Source organism: Anguilla anguilla, chromosome 14 (genome assembly GCF_013347855.1).
Source record: "Anguilla anguilla isolate fAngAng1 chromosome 14, fAngAng1.pri, whole genome shotgun sequence".
In the NCBI taxonomy this organism is placed as follows: Eukaryota; Metazoa; Chordata; class Actinopteri; order Anguilliformes; family Anguillidae; genus Anguilla; species Anguilla anguilla.
The window spans coordinates 7,224,004-7,243,201 of NC_049214.1; the positions used below are offsets into that span (position 1 = coordinate 7,224,004).

General features: G+C 37.0%; 1 protein-coding gene across 1 annotated transcript; it reads right to left on the reverse strand.

The window, feature by feature from the left end:
- Positions 1 to 2,515: 2,515 nt before the first annotated feature.
- LOC118212230 (atrial natriuretic peptide receptor 3-like) lies at positions 2,516 to 15,655 on the reverse strand. The gene is made up of 8 exons (XM_035389923.1): positions 14,640 to 15,655; positions 11,481 to 11,603; positions 11,186 to 11,358; positions 7,895 to 8,030; positions 6,497 to 6,591; positions 5,627 to 5,747; positions 5,185 to 5,269; positions 2,516 to 4,934 (listed from the first exon to the last, which is right to left on the reverse strand). The coding sequence occupies exons 1-8, from the start codon at positions 15,304 to 15,306 to the stop codon at positions 4,832 to 4,834; spliced, it is 1,503 nt and encodes a 500-aa protein (XP_035245814.1). The 5' UTR covers positions 15,307 to 15,655; the 3' UTR covers positions 2,516 to 4,831.
- Between the last annotated feature and the right edge of the window lie 3,543 nt (positions 15,656 to 19,198).

The following is a 19,198-nucleotide window of genomic DNA, read 5'->3' on the forward strand; positions in this document are numbered from 1 at the left end:
TATTAAAGCATATGTTTATACATCTTAGTTTCACCACAGAGAAATTATGGCACTTTGTGTATATAGCCTCCTTCCCTCATTTCAGGGTAGCATAGTGTTTGTGACAAATGGCTTCACAGGTATTTTTGATTAGTCAGGAGTGTTAAAATGCTTTCTTAGCATAGGTATAAGACAGCTTTCAGAATCTAGGCTTGATTCTCAGTTTTTTTCTTTTTTTCTGTTATTGGAATTTGTCAACATGAGGACCAGAGTTGTGCCAGTGAAAGTCAAGGAAGCCATTATGAGGCTGAGAAAAAAAAAAAGGCTCAGGGTATGTGCATGCCAGCATGTACTGTATGTAAGAGCCAACCTATTCTGCACAAAAAAATGACATTTATTTACCAAAGAGGAGCTGTGAAACGCTTGCTCACATTCCTGTGAGTATTTCCTTTTCAGCGCCAGATTTGTATCGTTTTGACCGAGAACCGATGTTTATTTTCATGGCTTAAATTTCAGGATTCAGGTGTTCTTACTAAAACAACCAATTCAAATCTAAGTTAGTTCAACTTGATATAGATCCTTTCTTATTTTACAATTTACACTGTTTTTAAATATTTTGATCAGCAGGGTTTATTCCGCCCTATAGCAATGTAGTTTGTCCTTAAGTCTGACTAAGAAATGTAAGCTAATGTAACATGTTTTCATAATCCATGTTATGTGTTAATACATAATCCATATTTGTAAAAACTACAAAACCTTAAGAACATAAATTAAATTAAAAAGAAACCTGTGTATTTTTACATTAAATTAGGGCCCAAATGCACCTGTCCAATTCATTTCTGTCACACATCTTACTGTATCTGTAAATTACTGTACTTCTCAAATTAATGATGTATGACGAATGTAATAAAATTGCAATTGCAAGGAACATTATTGACTGATTTGAAGCCGCATTCAAAGCTGTTGTTGTCCTACAAGTTCATTGCCAAGCTGTTTTGGAGACCTAAATCAAAACAGGGTGCAAATGAGACTAGAGAACACCACACATCAAAAATCGATACCACACTAAAAAAACAAAAAGGTAAATACTGTATAGTAGGAACATTCAGATAAATTTAAATAATGAGTCAATGTGCGATTAGAATGTTCATATTGTTTCACCGCAGGGTCAGAGCTGAGTGAGTGTTTCACTGCTTTTTATTTTTACACATGCCACATCTCTGGCAAAAACCTCCTGGGCCAGGGGTGCAGAATTTTAAAATAAAGAACAAAGGACACAAAGGGGCTGAAGGAGCTACTTGTCTTCAAATTGCATTCCTTCTGAAAATGAAAAAGTTGTGTGTCGTAAATAAGGGGAAAAGCAGCAACAGGAGGGAGGCTGCTAAATTCACCAGTAGAATAAATTGTTTTTTTGTCAGTTCTGTTCTCAGGATTTATTTTATTTTATTTTTTTCGGCCTTTTGTTTTTGTCATGACTGTGGAGTACAGGAGCAGGGCAGCAAATAAACTAGCTGGACACATTTATCAAAGGTATTTAATAGTCTTGTATTCATTCACTTTTGCCTTTTTACCAGGTAAACTGAACTGACTGAGGTACATGAAAGAAAATGAATCATTAACCCAGCAGACTCTATTATCCAGAGTGACTTCCAATGGAAGAGAACATAAGTGTGCCCAACTGAACGCACTACAATTAAGATCATACAAGAAAACAGCAAATTAGAGTGAAATTAATATTTCTTCCTCCTAAAGGTTTGGGGCACTATTAATTGAGAACTCAATGTACTCATCTTGGAGAAAATAATGTCAAGAAGTGTTTACATATGTATTTTATTATTTACTTATTTATTTACCAGAGTCGCCGCTTATATTAAATGTGTGTACATTTAAAGGGGTCACAAATGTTGCTGTTTTCAAAATGATAAACTCAGTATTATCTTAGATTAATAAAATAATCTAAAACTTTAAGATTAGAAAGAAAACGACTGTTTTACAAGGTCATTTCTCAGGCTTTTCCAGAAAATACCCGAAAGATCAATACCTGAAATTAAGTCTCTGAATGAGAACACACAATAACTTTGAGATTGTGCAACATGTGTTGTAGTAGTGGACATGTTTAAGGAAGTGGGGATGGAAAATGGAGGATCGTAATTGATGAAAGATCCCTAAATATTCTGTAGAGAGGGAAACCTTTCCAAAAGTATATAGCTAACAATAAATCATAAAATAACATAGGCTATGAAAGAAGAAGCAATGCTTATGCATTTTCAACTTAGCTTGTCTTACCCGTGCAAAAGAGGCAAGAGCGTTATTTATATGTTACCTGTAGAAAGGATTCTATTGGACTTAAGGTTTTTGTTACGTAACTAACACCCAGTTAATCCCGCCCACTAAAAACTTGGTGTTTAGCCAAGGAGGAAAGCAAGCCAATTTTGGTTTTTACTTTTATTTACTTTTTTTACTTTGGAAAGTGTTCGTGTGCATGCATTGTGTTGGTGCTTATGTATGTTTCTCAAATCCTTAAAAAGCACAGCACTTGCAAATATCAAGATTTAATATATATTTAAAGAGAAATCTTTCATTTAAAAAGCAAATAGAAATAAAACACTTTACATGTGTTTCAATTAAACCTGAAAAATATATACATCCTCTATTTTAAGTCATTCTCCAGTTGGTTACATGTACATGTATTCAGAAAATACAGGGAATATTACAATAAAATACAGCATAATCACTTTGTAAAATATCCACATTAATTAAATCATCAGCGCCGACTCCACCACTGAAGTCTCAAAACATTTGATTTCAATATTTGATGACAATGTTGCATTCCAGATTTGTTGTACATCTGTTTATATCACTTACAGGAAGAAAAACAAAAGGAAACTGAATTCGCCCAGATTCTGCCTCAACACATTGAGTTCAGTTTGGTATTACCAGGTTTGATCACAGTCTAGAAAGAGTGTACTAACTGATAAACTTTTAATTAAGGAACAAATATGACTTCTTAAATAATTTTTTTGCTGTCCAATGTTAATTAATCTTAGAGGTATGCCCCTAAAGGGACATGGGTGATAAAAATACTCTCGCCATATCTCACAAAACCTTCGCGTTATCTTGCAAAACATTTAATTTGCTCTGGCTAGCTGGGTTGATAAACTGACTTTATGGCTGTCTCTTGGAACACTGACAGAAACTATGTAGCTAGTTTTCACTAGCGACTAGAAAATGAAAGTGCCTTTACTTTGATCCAAGAAAGTTAAATGTTTTATGAGCAAAAGTGTTAAATCTTACAAAAGTGTTTTTTTTTTCTTCTTTCTCACCCATATGTCCATTTAGGGGCTCCATATAGAGGTTTACATGTGGAAATATTCTGATTAATTCAACTCCACTGATGGCTCGGAAATTTACTAATCAATTCACTTTTTTTTACAAGTTCATAAGAAAAATGGCATTAATATTTTTACACCTAAAACATTGGAAATATGATAATATCAATTTCATATTTCTATAGCATTTTCATAGCCATATCAAATGCTGTTTAACAGGCAATTGTTAACAAATTATAGATGTACAAGCCTCCAAAGTATGTGAGAACCAGAAATACAGGATATCAGCTGATTTATACTAAAGAAAATTGAACAGCCTCTCAACCCTTGAAAAAGCACAGTGACAATTTCATACAAAAGAAAAACAACAACAACAACAAAAAAAATACATACACAGTTTAGGCTAGCAATTAAGACTGTTAACTCACTGCAAGCTTATTAAAAGAAGCTCATATGTTCATATGTTGATAAATGAACATTCTAGCAAAAATAAATACTTCTGAAAGTATATTAAAGATAAAGTAGGCCAAAACATTTTCATGAGCAGGATGATCTGCCTTTGCAGGAAGATGGATACAATAGCTTCCAAAAATGTTCCACAAAGTTTAGCAGTTTCAAATGTACTGTGCAATATTCTGCCTTTATCAAAATTTCATTTTAAAAAGAAAACCATCTGATTCTTACTGGAAGCTGATGAGAGTTTTTCTCTAAAGCTGATCACAGGACAAAGCACCCTAACATGCAGTGTTTAGTTGCTGTGGAATAATACAGATTCACAAGAAGTTTATTTCTAGTATAAAAATGCATTATTATATCAAACACTAATCAGCGGAAGTGATACATTTCCTTATGTACAGTGTGAGATGGCTGACAGAGTTTGCCCATCCTTTCTAGGGATTGCACAATTTTTGAAGATGATCGATGCAAAGTAGTCTTGTATTCTTTCACCTTTTTTAAAAATAATTATGCATGTTTCCAATATTTTATTATCAAATAAAGCTGAGATCTCAAAAATAAAATTTTTGGGAATGGGAACATTTTAGCCCATCAGTGACTTAATGAAGCACGCCCCAAAATCAGACACTGCAGTCATTCTGGATATGAGTTTGAAATCCCTAATGTTAAAGGCAAGATTTGTGTTACTGTACCGTATGTGCTGAGCAGCACCTTAACAAGAATACCATACGCTTTGTAGAATAGATGAACCTGCCATGTGTTACCACCAACTCACAAATCTTAAGTACAGAGACTGATGGCACATAGTATAGAAGCCCTGCATATCATGGAGGCCTTGACGCCTCCCTCTCCCATCACTACAAATAAGGTAGCAACCTCCATTCGTGCTGAGGGGAAACCCACCTTGCACTTAGCAACACGTGATTGATGACTTTCCTGAGTTCAAGAAGGGGGAAAATATTTTCAGAATTACATTTTAAATAATTTGAGTTAGTCAACATGCTTTGGTCACAACCCCATGACATGTCTCCAAGGGAACAGAAACACTGACGACCATTTTATGCATACTAGGCTGTGGAGAAGCTTGATTGGATGGAGTCCTCCCTCAGCTGCCGGTGCTTCCCAATGTCACGCGAAGTCCGTCTCTCAATCGTTATTCTATAGTTCTTCCTGCAAAATAACATTGAAATTTGAACCAAAGAACCATTTCCCCATTCCAAGTTTTATATTTGTGAAGGGAGGGTGCACATAGTACTGAAAACAGAGGCATCAATAAAATACGTTTTTACTCCTATCTTTATAAGAATAAAAAAGACCAAAAGCCTTTTTTGAGCAATTATATTAGCATCAAACATTACAATTTCCCAATTTTGTGAGAGTATTGTATTTGGAATTGTTCCAATTTTAAGGGAATACTAACCTGAAGAAATAGAATGCCATTAGTAATGCAGCCCCCAGGAGAGCACCAAATGTGATACCAGTGACAGCAGACACCCCGAGACCACCTGCTTGGAAAGACAAGGGAAGCTGTCAGGAAGAAGGCTTGTGGATCACACAAACAGAGAAATGGCATTTTTCATAAAACATCACGGAAATGCTTAAAACAAATATGAGCACTCATATATGCTTGGAAATGTTAGAGATTCTTCTGAATTCTATAACTGTCAAATTTGAATGTTCTGTTTGGACAGTGTCTCAGTCCAGATGCTCATTGAATGTAATGAACAATTTTATTTTGTGCTCAGATCAGGCAATGGGCTGTCAGTGAGACAGTTCTGTCTTGTTAGCAGGGTGAGCGTCCTCTGACCAGGGACTCCAGCAGACTGACACAGACAGGGAGTAAAACAGTATTGGGACTTTACATGATTTGGTGGAGTAGTCTGGCATTGACATTTGGTGTCTTGCTCTCAAAGTGAACCGGTCATTGTTGAATCTTGGCAGCATCTGAAAACTCCCATTAATGCCGAAGTAGTTAATCACATCCTGAAAGCACAAGGATTCACATATTACAGAGGTACTGTCATTTCCTGGTGCCCACACCTCAATAAATGGTTAGTACTGTATCTAACACTTGTATCCAGCACCCATCATACGCATTAACACAAATGTTTTTCAATGTTCTTGTAAAATGAAACATTTCTAAATTGTGCTGTCATATATTATGGATTTGTGCATGGCTATTTAGTAAAATACAAATATTTTAAAATCCTCTCAAATAACCCAGATTTAAGTTAATTGTGCGTTTCAGTGAACTTCAGGCAATCTATGTAACTGCAGTGCTTAGGGCCAGAAAGCCACTGCCTGCCCTGTCATCCGCATAGTAACTAGTGATCTGGACTGTTTTCTCTATCTAAAATCTGCAAAGTTAATGGCTCTTTGTTTTATTGTGCCATTGGTATTTTTAAATATGCAAACACAGCAAATGTGTAGCCTGGCAACAGGCACTGCATAGCACCTGTAATTGCTGCTTGCTTATCACATGGACATGCATTAGTTATTCCAGATGTAGCTATGGCCAGGTTTATTTTTGACTGGGGAAAGTGCCATCTGACTTAATACTTCCAATGCTTTTAAGCCAAGCTGTCGCAACCAGCCCTAGAAGTCAATAAAACTGGCTTCTTCCCACCGGTGTGGATACATTGCATAGCCACTGCCCACACAGCATTACGTAAGCTGTAATACGGGTATTACTAATTGTTTGTACTCACCACGGAAGTAGCAAATGTATTTACCTCATAGGTGCCTGTCTCATGGTCTACCATAGCCATCACAGAAAAATCCCCATATCTATCGCCGTTGGCATCTATGGACACTGGGCCGGCAATGCCTGTACAATAGAATGTAAAGAATTTGAAAATTAATTACTAACAAGACCTGCACATTCCAAGGAAAACAAGAACAAGAGTCAAAACATTCCAAATGGCCGATACAACAGGAAATCACATCCGTCTCCAGGCATTTTTGTTGGCTTTGCCTCTGGCAATTGCAATTTAATACTTGCGTTGGCGTTACTGAATTCTTGACATTTTTATAATATTATTTCTTTTGACAAGAGAATGTGATCCCATCTTTGTGGGCCTTGCTGAACACAACAATGTTATTTCACACAGTGAGTTGGCAACAGAGCCGATGACAGCTATGTAGGCAGCCTTAAAAAAAGCCATTCTTCTTTTCATTGGTGCACAATGAGTGAAACTGAAATGATGGTCACTCCCCTACAGCAGTCAAAGAGCATAACCTCAAAATAAATACAATCTAGGAGTATGAATTTAGGAATTTGTTTTTTTTTTAATGTACAAATCAGCTATTTCTGAAGGCTATTCTATTACAAGATGTTGGCTATTCATTTCATTCTTTTAAAAGAAATTGAATACATATTTGACTATTACACAGAAGTTCATAGGCAATAATGAGTCATGGTAACAAGACATACAAAGTAAATCACATTGTTTGGATGTCAATGGATTAATCTCATTTCAGAAGAGTAAAATACGGAATTCCAAGACCACTTGATGGAGAGCCAATGTAGGACAACTGCTTTTAAAGTGCTGCGTCATTTTCAAGGTGGCTTTACATATGGCGAAGGCAGAGATTCAATTTATTCACTTTCATAGCTGAATAGGTTACATGACCTCAATGCATTGATGAAATTATCAGAAACAGTCCAGTTAATAGAATAAACTACCCACAAATACATGGCATGCAAGAACAAAACAAAACTTGTCAGTCATAATATAACATAACATAAGGTTTATGACACAACATAATGACAACTAGGGCTTGTTGTTTACCTGTAAACTAGATAGTACTGTATCTAGCACTGTATCAAGTATATATGGTCTTGAAAACTCCCCAGAGTTTCTGCCTCTACTACATGACCTGTCAAGCTATTCCATACAGTGACTATACTCTACCATTTTGGCTATCCCTTCTAACCTGTCTCTAATGATAGATGCCAGTATTTTACATGTGATGCAAGTTAAACTGACTGGCCTGCAGCTTCCAGGATCAGTACAGTGCCCTTTCTTATATATATTGGTGTTAAATTACCTTACTTCCAGTCCTCAGGTATGTCTCCAGTTCCTAAAGACTGTCTAAAAATACCAGCCAGTGGTCACTCTATTCTGTACCTTCAAAGGTTCTGTTCCACATGTGCTGTGTAATTTGGGCTCCATCTGTCTTGTTGGAGCCATTCTGCTTAACTTCCACAATGGCCATCGCATACAGGAGCAGAGCATCATGGAACCCCTCAACAAAAACATTGATCTGAAAAAAAAGCAGAATAGCATGTCAGTGAGACTGAAGTCTCTATTCTGTTTGTCTATTGTCATGCATAACAAATGTGTTACTTTTTGTGCTCAGCAGCCACCCGACATATCATTGGAAATCACAGAAGAATGTATGTTTACAGTGCGTGAGTACACTCTACAGTACACGTTAAGTCACCTGCAGTGCATGGTAATTGACGATTTGAGCAAAACTAATGTTGAGGGACACACTACCCTGACAACTGCCGACAGACCAGAAAAGGTCCAGGATGAGGATGAAAGTCGGCATAGGGATCATCTAGTACAGCATCAGAGGAACTCTAGGGTGTCGCCAGCTCATGGAAATATAGTTTTGAAATTGTCTGAAATGCAAATGAGCTGGAACTTCCTGTCATGAGTAAATGAGGAGTTCATCAGTGAGCAGAGTTCATCAGTGGAGACACTGCAATTGCCCAGCATTGCATGTCAGCTTCTTCAGGAATGAAAAATTAGACCGAGTGCAACAATTGCGGTGAAAGAGGAGACGAAAGTTAGAGTTTGATATTAAGTAGTACCCTAAGTCCAACAGACTGTGCTGGAACATAAGAAGTAAATATATAGATAATACTGACATAATAATGCATCGGTTTTCAGCCTGGGGTGTGAATACATAATAATAAGAACAACAACACATCAGTCAAACTGGCATTTGAAAAAGGGAGTCATGCATATTAAATGCATATTGTGTTTACCTTAGAGCCATTGTCATGATCTGCAAAACCTGCACAGATTTTTATGTTCTGAGCTGACTATTAAATATGAAATAGAGACAACAAACAAGATGTTCCTTTTTTAATAAAGATTTTATTTGCATTGTTCTGTATTAAAATGCTGTACTCGAATGTGCAACACTGATAGTTGTAGCTGTCGAGGACACCTGACGTGGGGGAGGATGCCGTTACTTGGATACATGCTTTGCAGTGTACAAGTGCACAAGCCTGCCAAGTGCAAATGGAGAGATCATCAAAACATGGTGTGGGAAGAGCACAGTTGAAATCCATAGATATTTCAAATGCACAAACAGAAAAAATAGGAGTTTTATATTTGGAGTTTACACTAGAAGGAGCGCCAAATGTTAATCACAATTTTGAAGGTGGTTCAGTCATCAAAAATAAATGAGTCATCCATAATTTGGCTGCAATAATTCCCTGCCCTTTAAGGCATCAATCAACATAAATGCCAATCCAAGCCACATTTTTTACATATGATGCAGCAGCATATTAACAAGAGAAATTAACCTTAAGTACTTTGCTGGAGGATACAGTGGCAGTGCCCCACCTTGGACTTCAAGTTGCAAGCCCAGTTCCATAATTGATACACAACTCCTGCCTCTGCTACTGCTGGTAAATCAGTAAACCGATTAATGCATATTTCAGTTTTGACTTGGAACTTCTCTAGGACCAAACATTATAAAAAAGTATTTTAGAATGGGCTGAGAGGTAAGGATTCAAAAATATTTTACACATGGTCACAGTCCATGTTGAAGCATGCAATTATGGAATGCTGATTGAAATGTTACCAAGATACATAGTTGTTACCCAAACAAACAATTCATTTCAAGACGCCTGAAAGTCATTTAAATGCTTTCAGGTGCAAATGTCTGTTTTCCACAATTAGTTTGTGGAACAAGACAAGTTAATAACCGCAATTATAATTTAGCTCCTGGCACTTTTTTCAAGCTGCAACCTGACCTCCTGTAATGATATTAGTCACAAGCAAGTAAGAGTGCTGTACAGCACAAGTCCTTCACAAAGCTCCTTAAAGCATTTAGTCCATGCTATGTGTGGGGCAAGCTTAATCATTTCCTTAAAAAAGCATAAAGCAAAAAACACTCCACCATTGGTCTCTTATTAACCAAACTCCACACGATTTTCTTCCTTTTCAGATGAAAGGCTTTCTCCTCCTCAACCTTGCTTTGAAGATACTTAATCTTATAGGACAGGGGTCCTCAATCTTATCCAGAAAGGGCCGGTGTGAGTGCAGGCTTTCATTCCAACCAAGCGGTTACACACCTGATTCCAATAATCAAGGTCCTTAGCAAAGACTCTAGTGGTTGATTAGTAGAGTCAGGTGTATAACTGCCTGGTTGGAATTAAAGCCTGCACCCACACCGGCCCTTTCTGGATAGGATTGAGGACCCCTGTTATAGGATATTTGTTCACTGTTAAGACCACAAAATCACTCTCACATTGACATTATCTTCTCTGCACAGTTAAATATTTTAAGAGGGCAACAACCCAGCACACCCACCTGCTTGCCAATGGCACTTGCTGTATATACTGCCCAATATTCTTGCTGTACATTTTAATTTCAATGTACAGTACGGGTATTATGTGTGGTTGAAAGGCTTTACCTGTATATGCAGCTTTAAACTATTTTACCATCATAAACAGAGATATCAGTAATACTGTTTTACAAACAATAAGCTCTCACAGTTCAGATTAAGTAATGTTGATTGTTTTTAATTTGATACTTAAATTCCTGTTACAATACTGGATCATAATTTGAAGCATCTTGCAACCCACAGTACTACTGAACATTTAGTTTATCATGGGGGATACATGTTAGAGGATTCTGCTCGCTTGCTTCATATGGATTTATAGCAGATAAGTAGTCAGTTGGTCAAATACAAAGAAGATATTTTTGATTGTATTTATTTCAAAACAATTTGAAATAAAGAGATTAGGGATATTTACACGTTACATATTACTTACCTTTGAAGTAATTCACGTTGCAAGCCTATTTTGAAATTTTTTTAGCAAAAATATTTGTCATCCGCCCCTAGTATTGTAAACCAGTTAAAAATTTTGAGCACTTATACCAAGCCCACACTGCACAGAGTATTGACCATTTTCTTTTTCTTCATTAGTGTATGTTAATAGAAGAATACACCAGGTTTACAAGTGTTTTCAGGCATTTATGACCACAGCTGTCCAGTCACATGATCTGGTCTTGAAATAAGCCACTAATCCTGTCTCTATGAAAACACGTTGATGGCTTCAGAATGCACACATTCACACACACACACAAACACAAATATTACATTCAATGCAATATAGTCAAATATTGCAACCAACATTTGTGGTGTAAAAGAGACTTGTAGAACTTACGTACATTGTCACTGTCACAATGTCGAATTCCTGCTTTTTGGAGGGACTTCTTCACCTCCATTGAAAAGTCCTCGAACTCTGGCTTGACAGTCCTCAGAAGCGTCACGGTGTTGAGTGTGGCATATGCCTGCTTGGCATCCATGTCAAATTTGTCCCCCCTCTTCCATGATCCATTCCCTGTATGCCAATGACACAATACCTGAGATGAAATGAGACCAATAAATAATTCCTCAAGCTTTTGGGTTAAGATATAAGGTCCACTTGAAGTGGAAGTGAAAAAATAAGTGGAACAGATTTACCATAGGATGAGGAGTTGAACAACTCAATGTTGAAGAAGATGTAACTGCCGTTGGTCAGTCTACGGCGGTGGGCTGCCAGCATGATGTCACGGATGATGTCAGCCCCCGCACACATTATAATAACTAGCAAAAAAAAAATGGACTGAATTACACACTGCTTTGATTTCAGGTGCAAATCAAGGTCCTGTCCTTATACATAAATCATATGAGTGTTGATCTGAGATCAATGTTACCTTTAGCTCATAACAGACAAGGTTAGGCCCTGGACCAGGGAAAACTCACCCTAGATTACCACGCCTTCTCTGAGAGGTTTTATGAATATGGCTCCTGACCATATTCTACTGTGCCCATCTCCTAAGGGTGACCATGGCAACTAAAACCAGGCCTCATATATGTTACAGGCAGAGGTGAGAAATCTACTGATTACAGTATATTCAAAATTTTATATTTGAAAACTGATAACACAACATATGGTGCCTACTAAATCAGGCATTGTATGCCATACCTTTTCATTTTATGTCAACATTTCTGATTGCATGGGCTGTGACATTGCACCATGAAAACAATTTCAGTATTGTAACATGATAGCAAAAAAAACAGCCATTTCTACAGACACTAATGGAACATAAGCGTGGGATGATACCACAGGACCTATTTTAAAAGTAAGACACTGAATCGTCTATCAAACAATGGTATTTACCCCAAAGGAAGGAGAACTGGTTTACACATCTAAAAGGTTGCCATGGAGAAATTCTAACAAAACACACAAGCCTTCAACTCTTGCATTCCTCTGGAAATCACTGATGTGATATCTGAAATATGCAGAAATTAAATGACTTTTTATCATTCGCCAATATTAAAAGTGTACCCACAGATGGAAATATTAAAAGCAGTCCAGATTTAAGCGTTAAAGGCACATTCATCTGAGGTGATCTCTCTGCTTGTGTGTTTCCACATGATATTTACAGTAATACCACAATGGCAAATACTGTGTTCTTATTTCAGAACAGCGGATAAAGCTGTTTTTAAACTCTTTTTTTCTTGAATTGTGCCCCCTCCCCCCCCCCCAGATGTAAATTTACAGATACACAACTAAAATATGAAAACAGGAAACAAGTCCGATCAGGGATTAAATGAGGCCAAACCCAAAAATAGTTATCTGTACAAACTTCTAAGATGAATTATTAATTTGCTGCCAGATGACCTTATCCAGAGTGATTTTAAATGGCCTATATTTTCTCATCGTTTTCACATATTGAAACACATTTCATTGGATTTTTATTGGAACATTTAGCTGTAAGTACCTTTCTCAGGGGTAGTAATCCTTTTCCTCCTCCCACATCAGGTCTCAGTAATAAAAGCCCAGCTGGCAGTTTGGTTTTTCTACTCCAATTAAAATTGACCAATCGGGGTAATGGGATTCCATTCTTTTTCACAGTCTTTCTCCACCCCCCCCCCCCCCCCCCCCCCCCATATCACATCTGTCATGAATTGTCTCTTCCATCAAACCACAATTAATTACATCCTTATCTTTGAGAGACAAATTGAAGTTTTTTATTTTTTTATTTTTATTTTTTTAATGTAACATCATGTATTTGGGTCACTGAAGTCAATGAAAAGAACACTGTGTAATAACTGAAAAAGGAACTCTCAACTCATTAATTTCTCTACATAAAATTCATTAGGTTATGGACAGAGGTTGATACTTATTTAAAGTTCACTCACATCTTATTCGGCCCAAGTACGCGCCAGTGCAACTTATGGGGTTAATAATGCTTAACTAGTGAATGAATCTCCTCAGAACTACTGTAAATATGCAGAGATACGCCATTACTTATCATTCCTATCATGAGCAGAAGAAACCCAATAACACTGCAGTACTGGTTAAAATCAGCAATGTCTTCATTACGCCTTGTCTTGGTTCTAATACAAATCTTAAGGAATGCTGAATTCAGGTTACATCGGCCAATTTTCCCATATGTGTAGGATTAACATGCAATGGATAAAAATGGCACAACACAAGCACTGTGAAACATATTCCATCAATGAGTACTGTACACCTCAAAGAAAGCTAAGATTATTACCTCAGAAGACATTAGATACAATTATGCAAGCCGTGTTCTTGCAGTTATAACATATGCCAATATCCGTGAGGTCAAATGTATGGCTTCATGTGAAAGTTATTCTCAGGAATAGAACACCCAGTTCATTAGCAGGGCCACATTTCAGACAGAGAGGTTTTAAAGATCAACACAGAACACTGAAATAAGTCCCTTTCTGACTTACATTACCCATCAAGGAGGATTCTCAATCTTGTCAAAATTGTAACTTTCTCATTCTGCTACATCATGCGTTTTAATGATTCTGAAATTAGTACAGTAACCAAAAGCTGTAGATCAAGGTTCATTAGGTGCACACAAAAATGACCTTTAAACGTACTGAATTCCCACAACATAAGCTCCCAAGAGTGTCTCCATCTATCTACCATCTGGAATGCAAACAAATTTCCCACTTGACCTTTAGAGGGAATTAAACTAGACTGTAGTCTAACCAAGGTGATAATAGCAGAGCAGCTTGGAAAATGGAAAATTCCAGGAGGCCCCTGTTATGTGCAGGCACCTCAGGTAACTTTCTACATGTAAACTCTAACATTTTCATGGTCTCCATGGACTCTTTTTGTGGAGTAGTCATCTGCACAACGACACCGCTACAGTCATTACATTAAAATTAAGCAACGCTCAACAATTCATAACAATAACAACTCATAATCACAATGTGGTTATTATTTTTGGGAGTCTCATCTCCGTCACGCATTAAAAATTATTTTCCATAATGTTGGTCCGGTACCAGGCTTCCTTTAAACTGGGAAGCAAGCTCTACCATCTCTCTCAAATGTGTGGTGTCCATTCTATGCACAGACCTTCCATTTTCCTAACCCGGTAATAACGGCCATAAACAAATGGCTGGATTACACAACAATTATTATAAATAAATCCACACTTCCATTTGTTACCAGCCAAAAGGACAGAGTACTTTTGCAATCGCATGTGATCATTCTATCCAGGTGTTGAAGAATTTTTCCTTAACATCGCGCAGCAAATCTCAGGCTTTACACTGAAAAGCGCAACCTGTAACGTTCGCAAGACAAAAATGTATTACCTTCACTGTCGTAGATAAGTTTGATGATTTCGTCTGAATCCACCTTGTTATCTTTAGAGTGGATGTTTAAAGCATCTATGTGGACATTCTCCGTTTTGAGAATGTTGTGAACACCTTCTAGGGTGAAGTAACAGTTCCGTTGATCCATGTCATCTTCATATATTAAAAACGCATTCTTCCAATTGAAGCGATGGAACATTGCGGAGAACGTCTCCGCCATTTTCAGGTAAGAAGGGGCAACTCTGGTCAGGTGCGAATATTCCTTCTTATAGCTGAAACCGGACGCCAAAGCACCTGCCGAAATTACTGGGATGTTCCAGTGTGATGCCATCCTTGCAACAGGCGCAGCCGCGTATTCACAGACGGGGCCAAGAATCAAGTCTGGTTTCTTTTGACAGGATCTGTCCACCAGACGAAAGAGTGCCTCATCGCCACAATTAGAATTTTCATAATGAAAATTGAAATTGAGTCCTGAGTAGAGTCCGTTAACGGATTTCATCTTTTTCTGAGCATAATCTATGGCTGGCGCAACCATTGAAATGGAAAAATGATAAGAGTTGTTTTTTGGCAAAATGATCAGTACGTCAATGTCTTCCGTCGATGCGCTTTCATTTACAGGCAGCATAATCAACAAAATATATAGCAAGTATGGCAACACGCAAATCATTTTGGTACTATAGAATGAGTCCCCTTTGTAATATTAATGACCTGATAACATGTATTATGCTTCGCTATCTGTTCCCTGTTTAGTAAACATTTCACCAGAACCGGCTAATTAAGAAATGCTGAAACGTCTACCGGTATTTAATTCAACGAAGCTGTTTTATTTACTTCTTATTTGAAATTCTATTGATATGTCCAATATATCAAGCTACAGATATTCTGCGTCGTCTCCGAAAAACATAACTTCATAAATCTAAAGTTTTCTCATAAATCACCCTCTTTCACTGGTAATTCCTCTATTCAACGCTTACTGCCCATCCAGCTACCACACGCGCTGGCTATGGGGAGGAAATTTGAAGCATCTTCAAGATAATTATTCCTGCGTCATCCATGTACCTTACACCTCCTTCTTAAAGGTACCATGTCAGTAGAAAGAATGCATTTAATATTTTGAACACGAACACGAACAGCCAACATCAAAGGCATGATTAGCTTTCTGCTCTTTCTGTACGTGTTATTGAACCATGTTTTGAACGCAGTACAGGTAACCTGGCATCTATTTATTTGCGGTTTCCTTAGAAGTTAATGCATCAAATTAATACATTTTGGTTGTTGGAAGGAATAACTACCGGGTTTTTTAATGTAGTACCTTTTTTCAATACAATTCCAGGTAGTGAGGCAAACTTCAAAGATCTCTCCATTTTATTGCTATAACGTCAGCATAATGAAATAACGATTGCATGAATCTGGACAGCTATAGAGGCAGAAGGATCCACATCAGTCCAGTTTGATCAATGACTTAAACTGGAATAACATGTGAATTCTTATATAGCCGTGATGGATATTCCAAAACATAATCAATTGCTCCAGTAGTCCTGTTATGCAACAGTGACGCCTAGTGGATCGTATTTTTAAAAAAAGCTTTAAATGAAAAAAAAAAAAAAAATGTTTTAAAGACTATTTGTTTGATTAATATTTGCTTTTTCTCCCTTTGGCCATACCTCAATTTTGTACAGTACAGTTTACAAACACAGCCCTTTACAATGGACATTCTCCAGAGGGAATTCAAAATAATTTTAGAAATCACGAGCACACACACAAGTACACACACACACACACTGACACAGACATGCACACTTCAATAAGTAACCAAACAAATAAATAAATAATAAGAAATCCATCATAACCAGTGTAGAGAAAATTGGAAAATTATTATAACCACAAAAAAAATTCAACTCAGCTGCAAAATAGTGATTCTAAAATGAATAACTCATTACTTATTTAGCATGAGATCAAATCATTTATAGAACAGTTTCACCATCAAATGACTTTCTCACATTGACAATACTGAAAACAACAGAGTAAATGATAGCTGATTTTTATTGTGAATGCATTTGAGTCCATCCTGTTATTGAATGCAAAGTATTTATTCATATGACTTTTCACAACAATTTTTGAAACCCGACAGCTTACAAAACATGTACATATGCAATGAGTTTATTAACTGTTGCCATATTTTAATTAGCAAATGAATCAATTCTCTGTTTAGCATTGATTACGGATAGCGACAAGCCTGGGAATCCCTCCAGAGAGGAGTTAGCATCACCCCTATGGCCGAGGCCTTGTGAGGCCAAGTCAATACCACTGCATCCTTGGCTTCACCTGGGACTCAATAAAGCCTTCCACATCATGGGAGCTGCCAGTCAGCACTGGCAGTAAACACAACTTTATTAAAACAGCACTTGGGCAGCCATTGGGGACCACCTTGTGCATGTTCAATTTGCAAATGGGGGACTGTTCGAGGGAAGACAGTTAGCAGACTTCACTGTGCTGCAAAAGGGGGTTGGGAAAGAACTTTGGTGCGGTCGTAATGGTCCTGAACCTGAATTATTAACAAGCTTGCTGATATTTGGAACTGGCCCACCCATCCATAGCTTATTTATATTTAAACAACATTGTCTAATTACCCTATATAGCGGTATAATGATTACAATACTGTTGTGATCTTTTTTGAGCACTTCACATAAAGTAATTGCATTTTTTTGTTTGTTTTTTGTTGAATTAGTTAATTCTCATTTTAACTCTAAACCTAATTTGTATAACAATTAAAATTATTATAATCGATCATTTGGCATGTGAGTTGAGACACTTTTAGCCGAAGAAAGTTGTTTGTAACTTTCTTTGGCTGAAAGTGTGTTCTTCATTTAATCATAAATTGTAAATTGCAGATAAATTAATGAACCATCAGTCAAAATCATAATCTGACATTATACTGGCACAGTGGTATTTGATTTTTCAACAGTGGCCAACAACGTGGTTAATACAGCATGTGTGTCTGAGATGGTGGTTTGAACCTCCAGCACATATATACAGAACCTTTATTATCAACAACTGTGCTCCAAAACAAAATCATGCACACAGAGGGTATGTAAGTACTACTAGAATGGTCTTGCAACATGTGACAGTGGCATTTTTTTCATATCACAATGTGCTACAATATCATGAGAAAATTCTAGAAGCGATCATTAGTATATTTATTCTTATGTAATGGTAAAATGCTTTTCAAATGCTAACTACAGACAGTTTTCACAAGTGTTAGCCTGCATGTTGTCTTTAATGTAAAATATTGATTGTATATAAGTGATGTGCAGCAAGGTCTCACTGCTCTATTAAAATATGCAAAATATCAGAGAAAATCAGTTTTTATCAGTTCTGTGAGACATTCTGGAAAAGAAATAAACTTATTTCTTTCAGAATGCTTTATCAGCAGAGGCATGATGCAGTACATAGCCAAAAAATCCATCCTCCATTTTTAGATGGTGAAAAACCAGGCAGGCTGCAATGGATGATGGATCTATTTTACATGTTTCTATTCTCCACAAGGCAATCAATGTCCCTGATCTGTATAGATCCTCTCATCCGCGGTGCTTTTTCCTTCCTTCTACTGGTTTTAAACAGCATGTATTGATTTCCTCCTTGGAATTTGCTGGCGTTGAGTTCTTGACTCCCATCCATCAGTTCACCTTAAGGTAAAACAAAACAAAGGAAACCGATGCCTACAGTATTTGGATGGTTTGAAACCAATAACTTTTATAATTCAAAAATGAACATTAGACCTCCCTTAGATTCTTTACCTGCTCATAGATTGTTTGACTGGGACAGCTGAAAGATTCCACAATGCTTGTCATAATGTTTAATTGCAGGACAATTAAATGGATTTAAAATAACTATTAAGACATTATGGTCCTAAAAGATTCTCTTCTTTAATACCTACAGAAATATTTGCAGCCTCCTCCTTTGATAGTCCAGAGGGGTGGATCAGGATTGAATCTGCACTTGCCATCAAGTGACATAAAGGTGATGGAACAGGATTCTTCAGCAGTTTGCATTTATGTTGGATTTCTCTAGGCAATGTTACACTCCTCTCAAAGAAGTCTTCCCAGTGTACAATTGAACCATCTTAAACTACTCAGGACACAAAGCTACAATAATGTTTAAAAATATGTCTTTAGGAAGGTGACTATTTGAAATGCTTGACAAAAAACTATGTTTACATGGTTTGTGCATGGCTTTACATGCATGAATATACAAAACTGGCATAGAATCAGGCAGGAAATATTTTAACATTTTAAAATACCATAAGTGACTAGGGGCTGAATTAAATCAACATTTCCCATTTGACTTACAAGAAAATGCATGCATTCCACTTTGTCACAAGTTCAGATTGCCAAGTTAGTTTTGGTGATCGCTAAATTTGCCAAACCTTGTTTGTGAAAGAAAGTACTATGACCAGGAGGGCTCAATGAAGACCATATTAAATGTATGCTAATGAGAGGGACTTCAGAGAGTAATTTGTTTGGCTTAGAACAACAGGTCTTTGTAGCCAGTTAAGACCA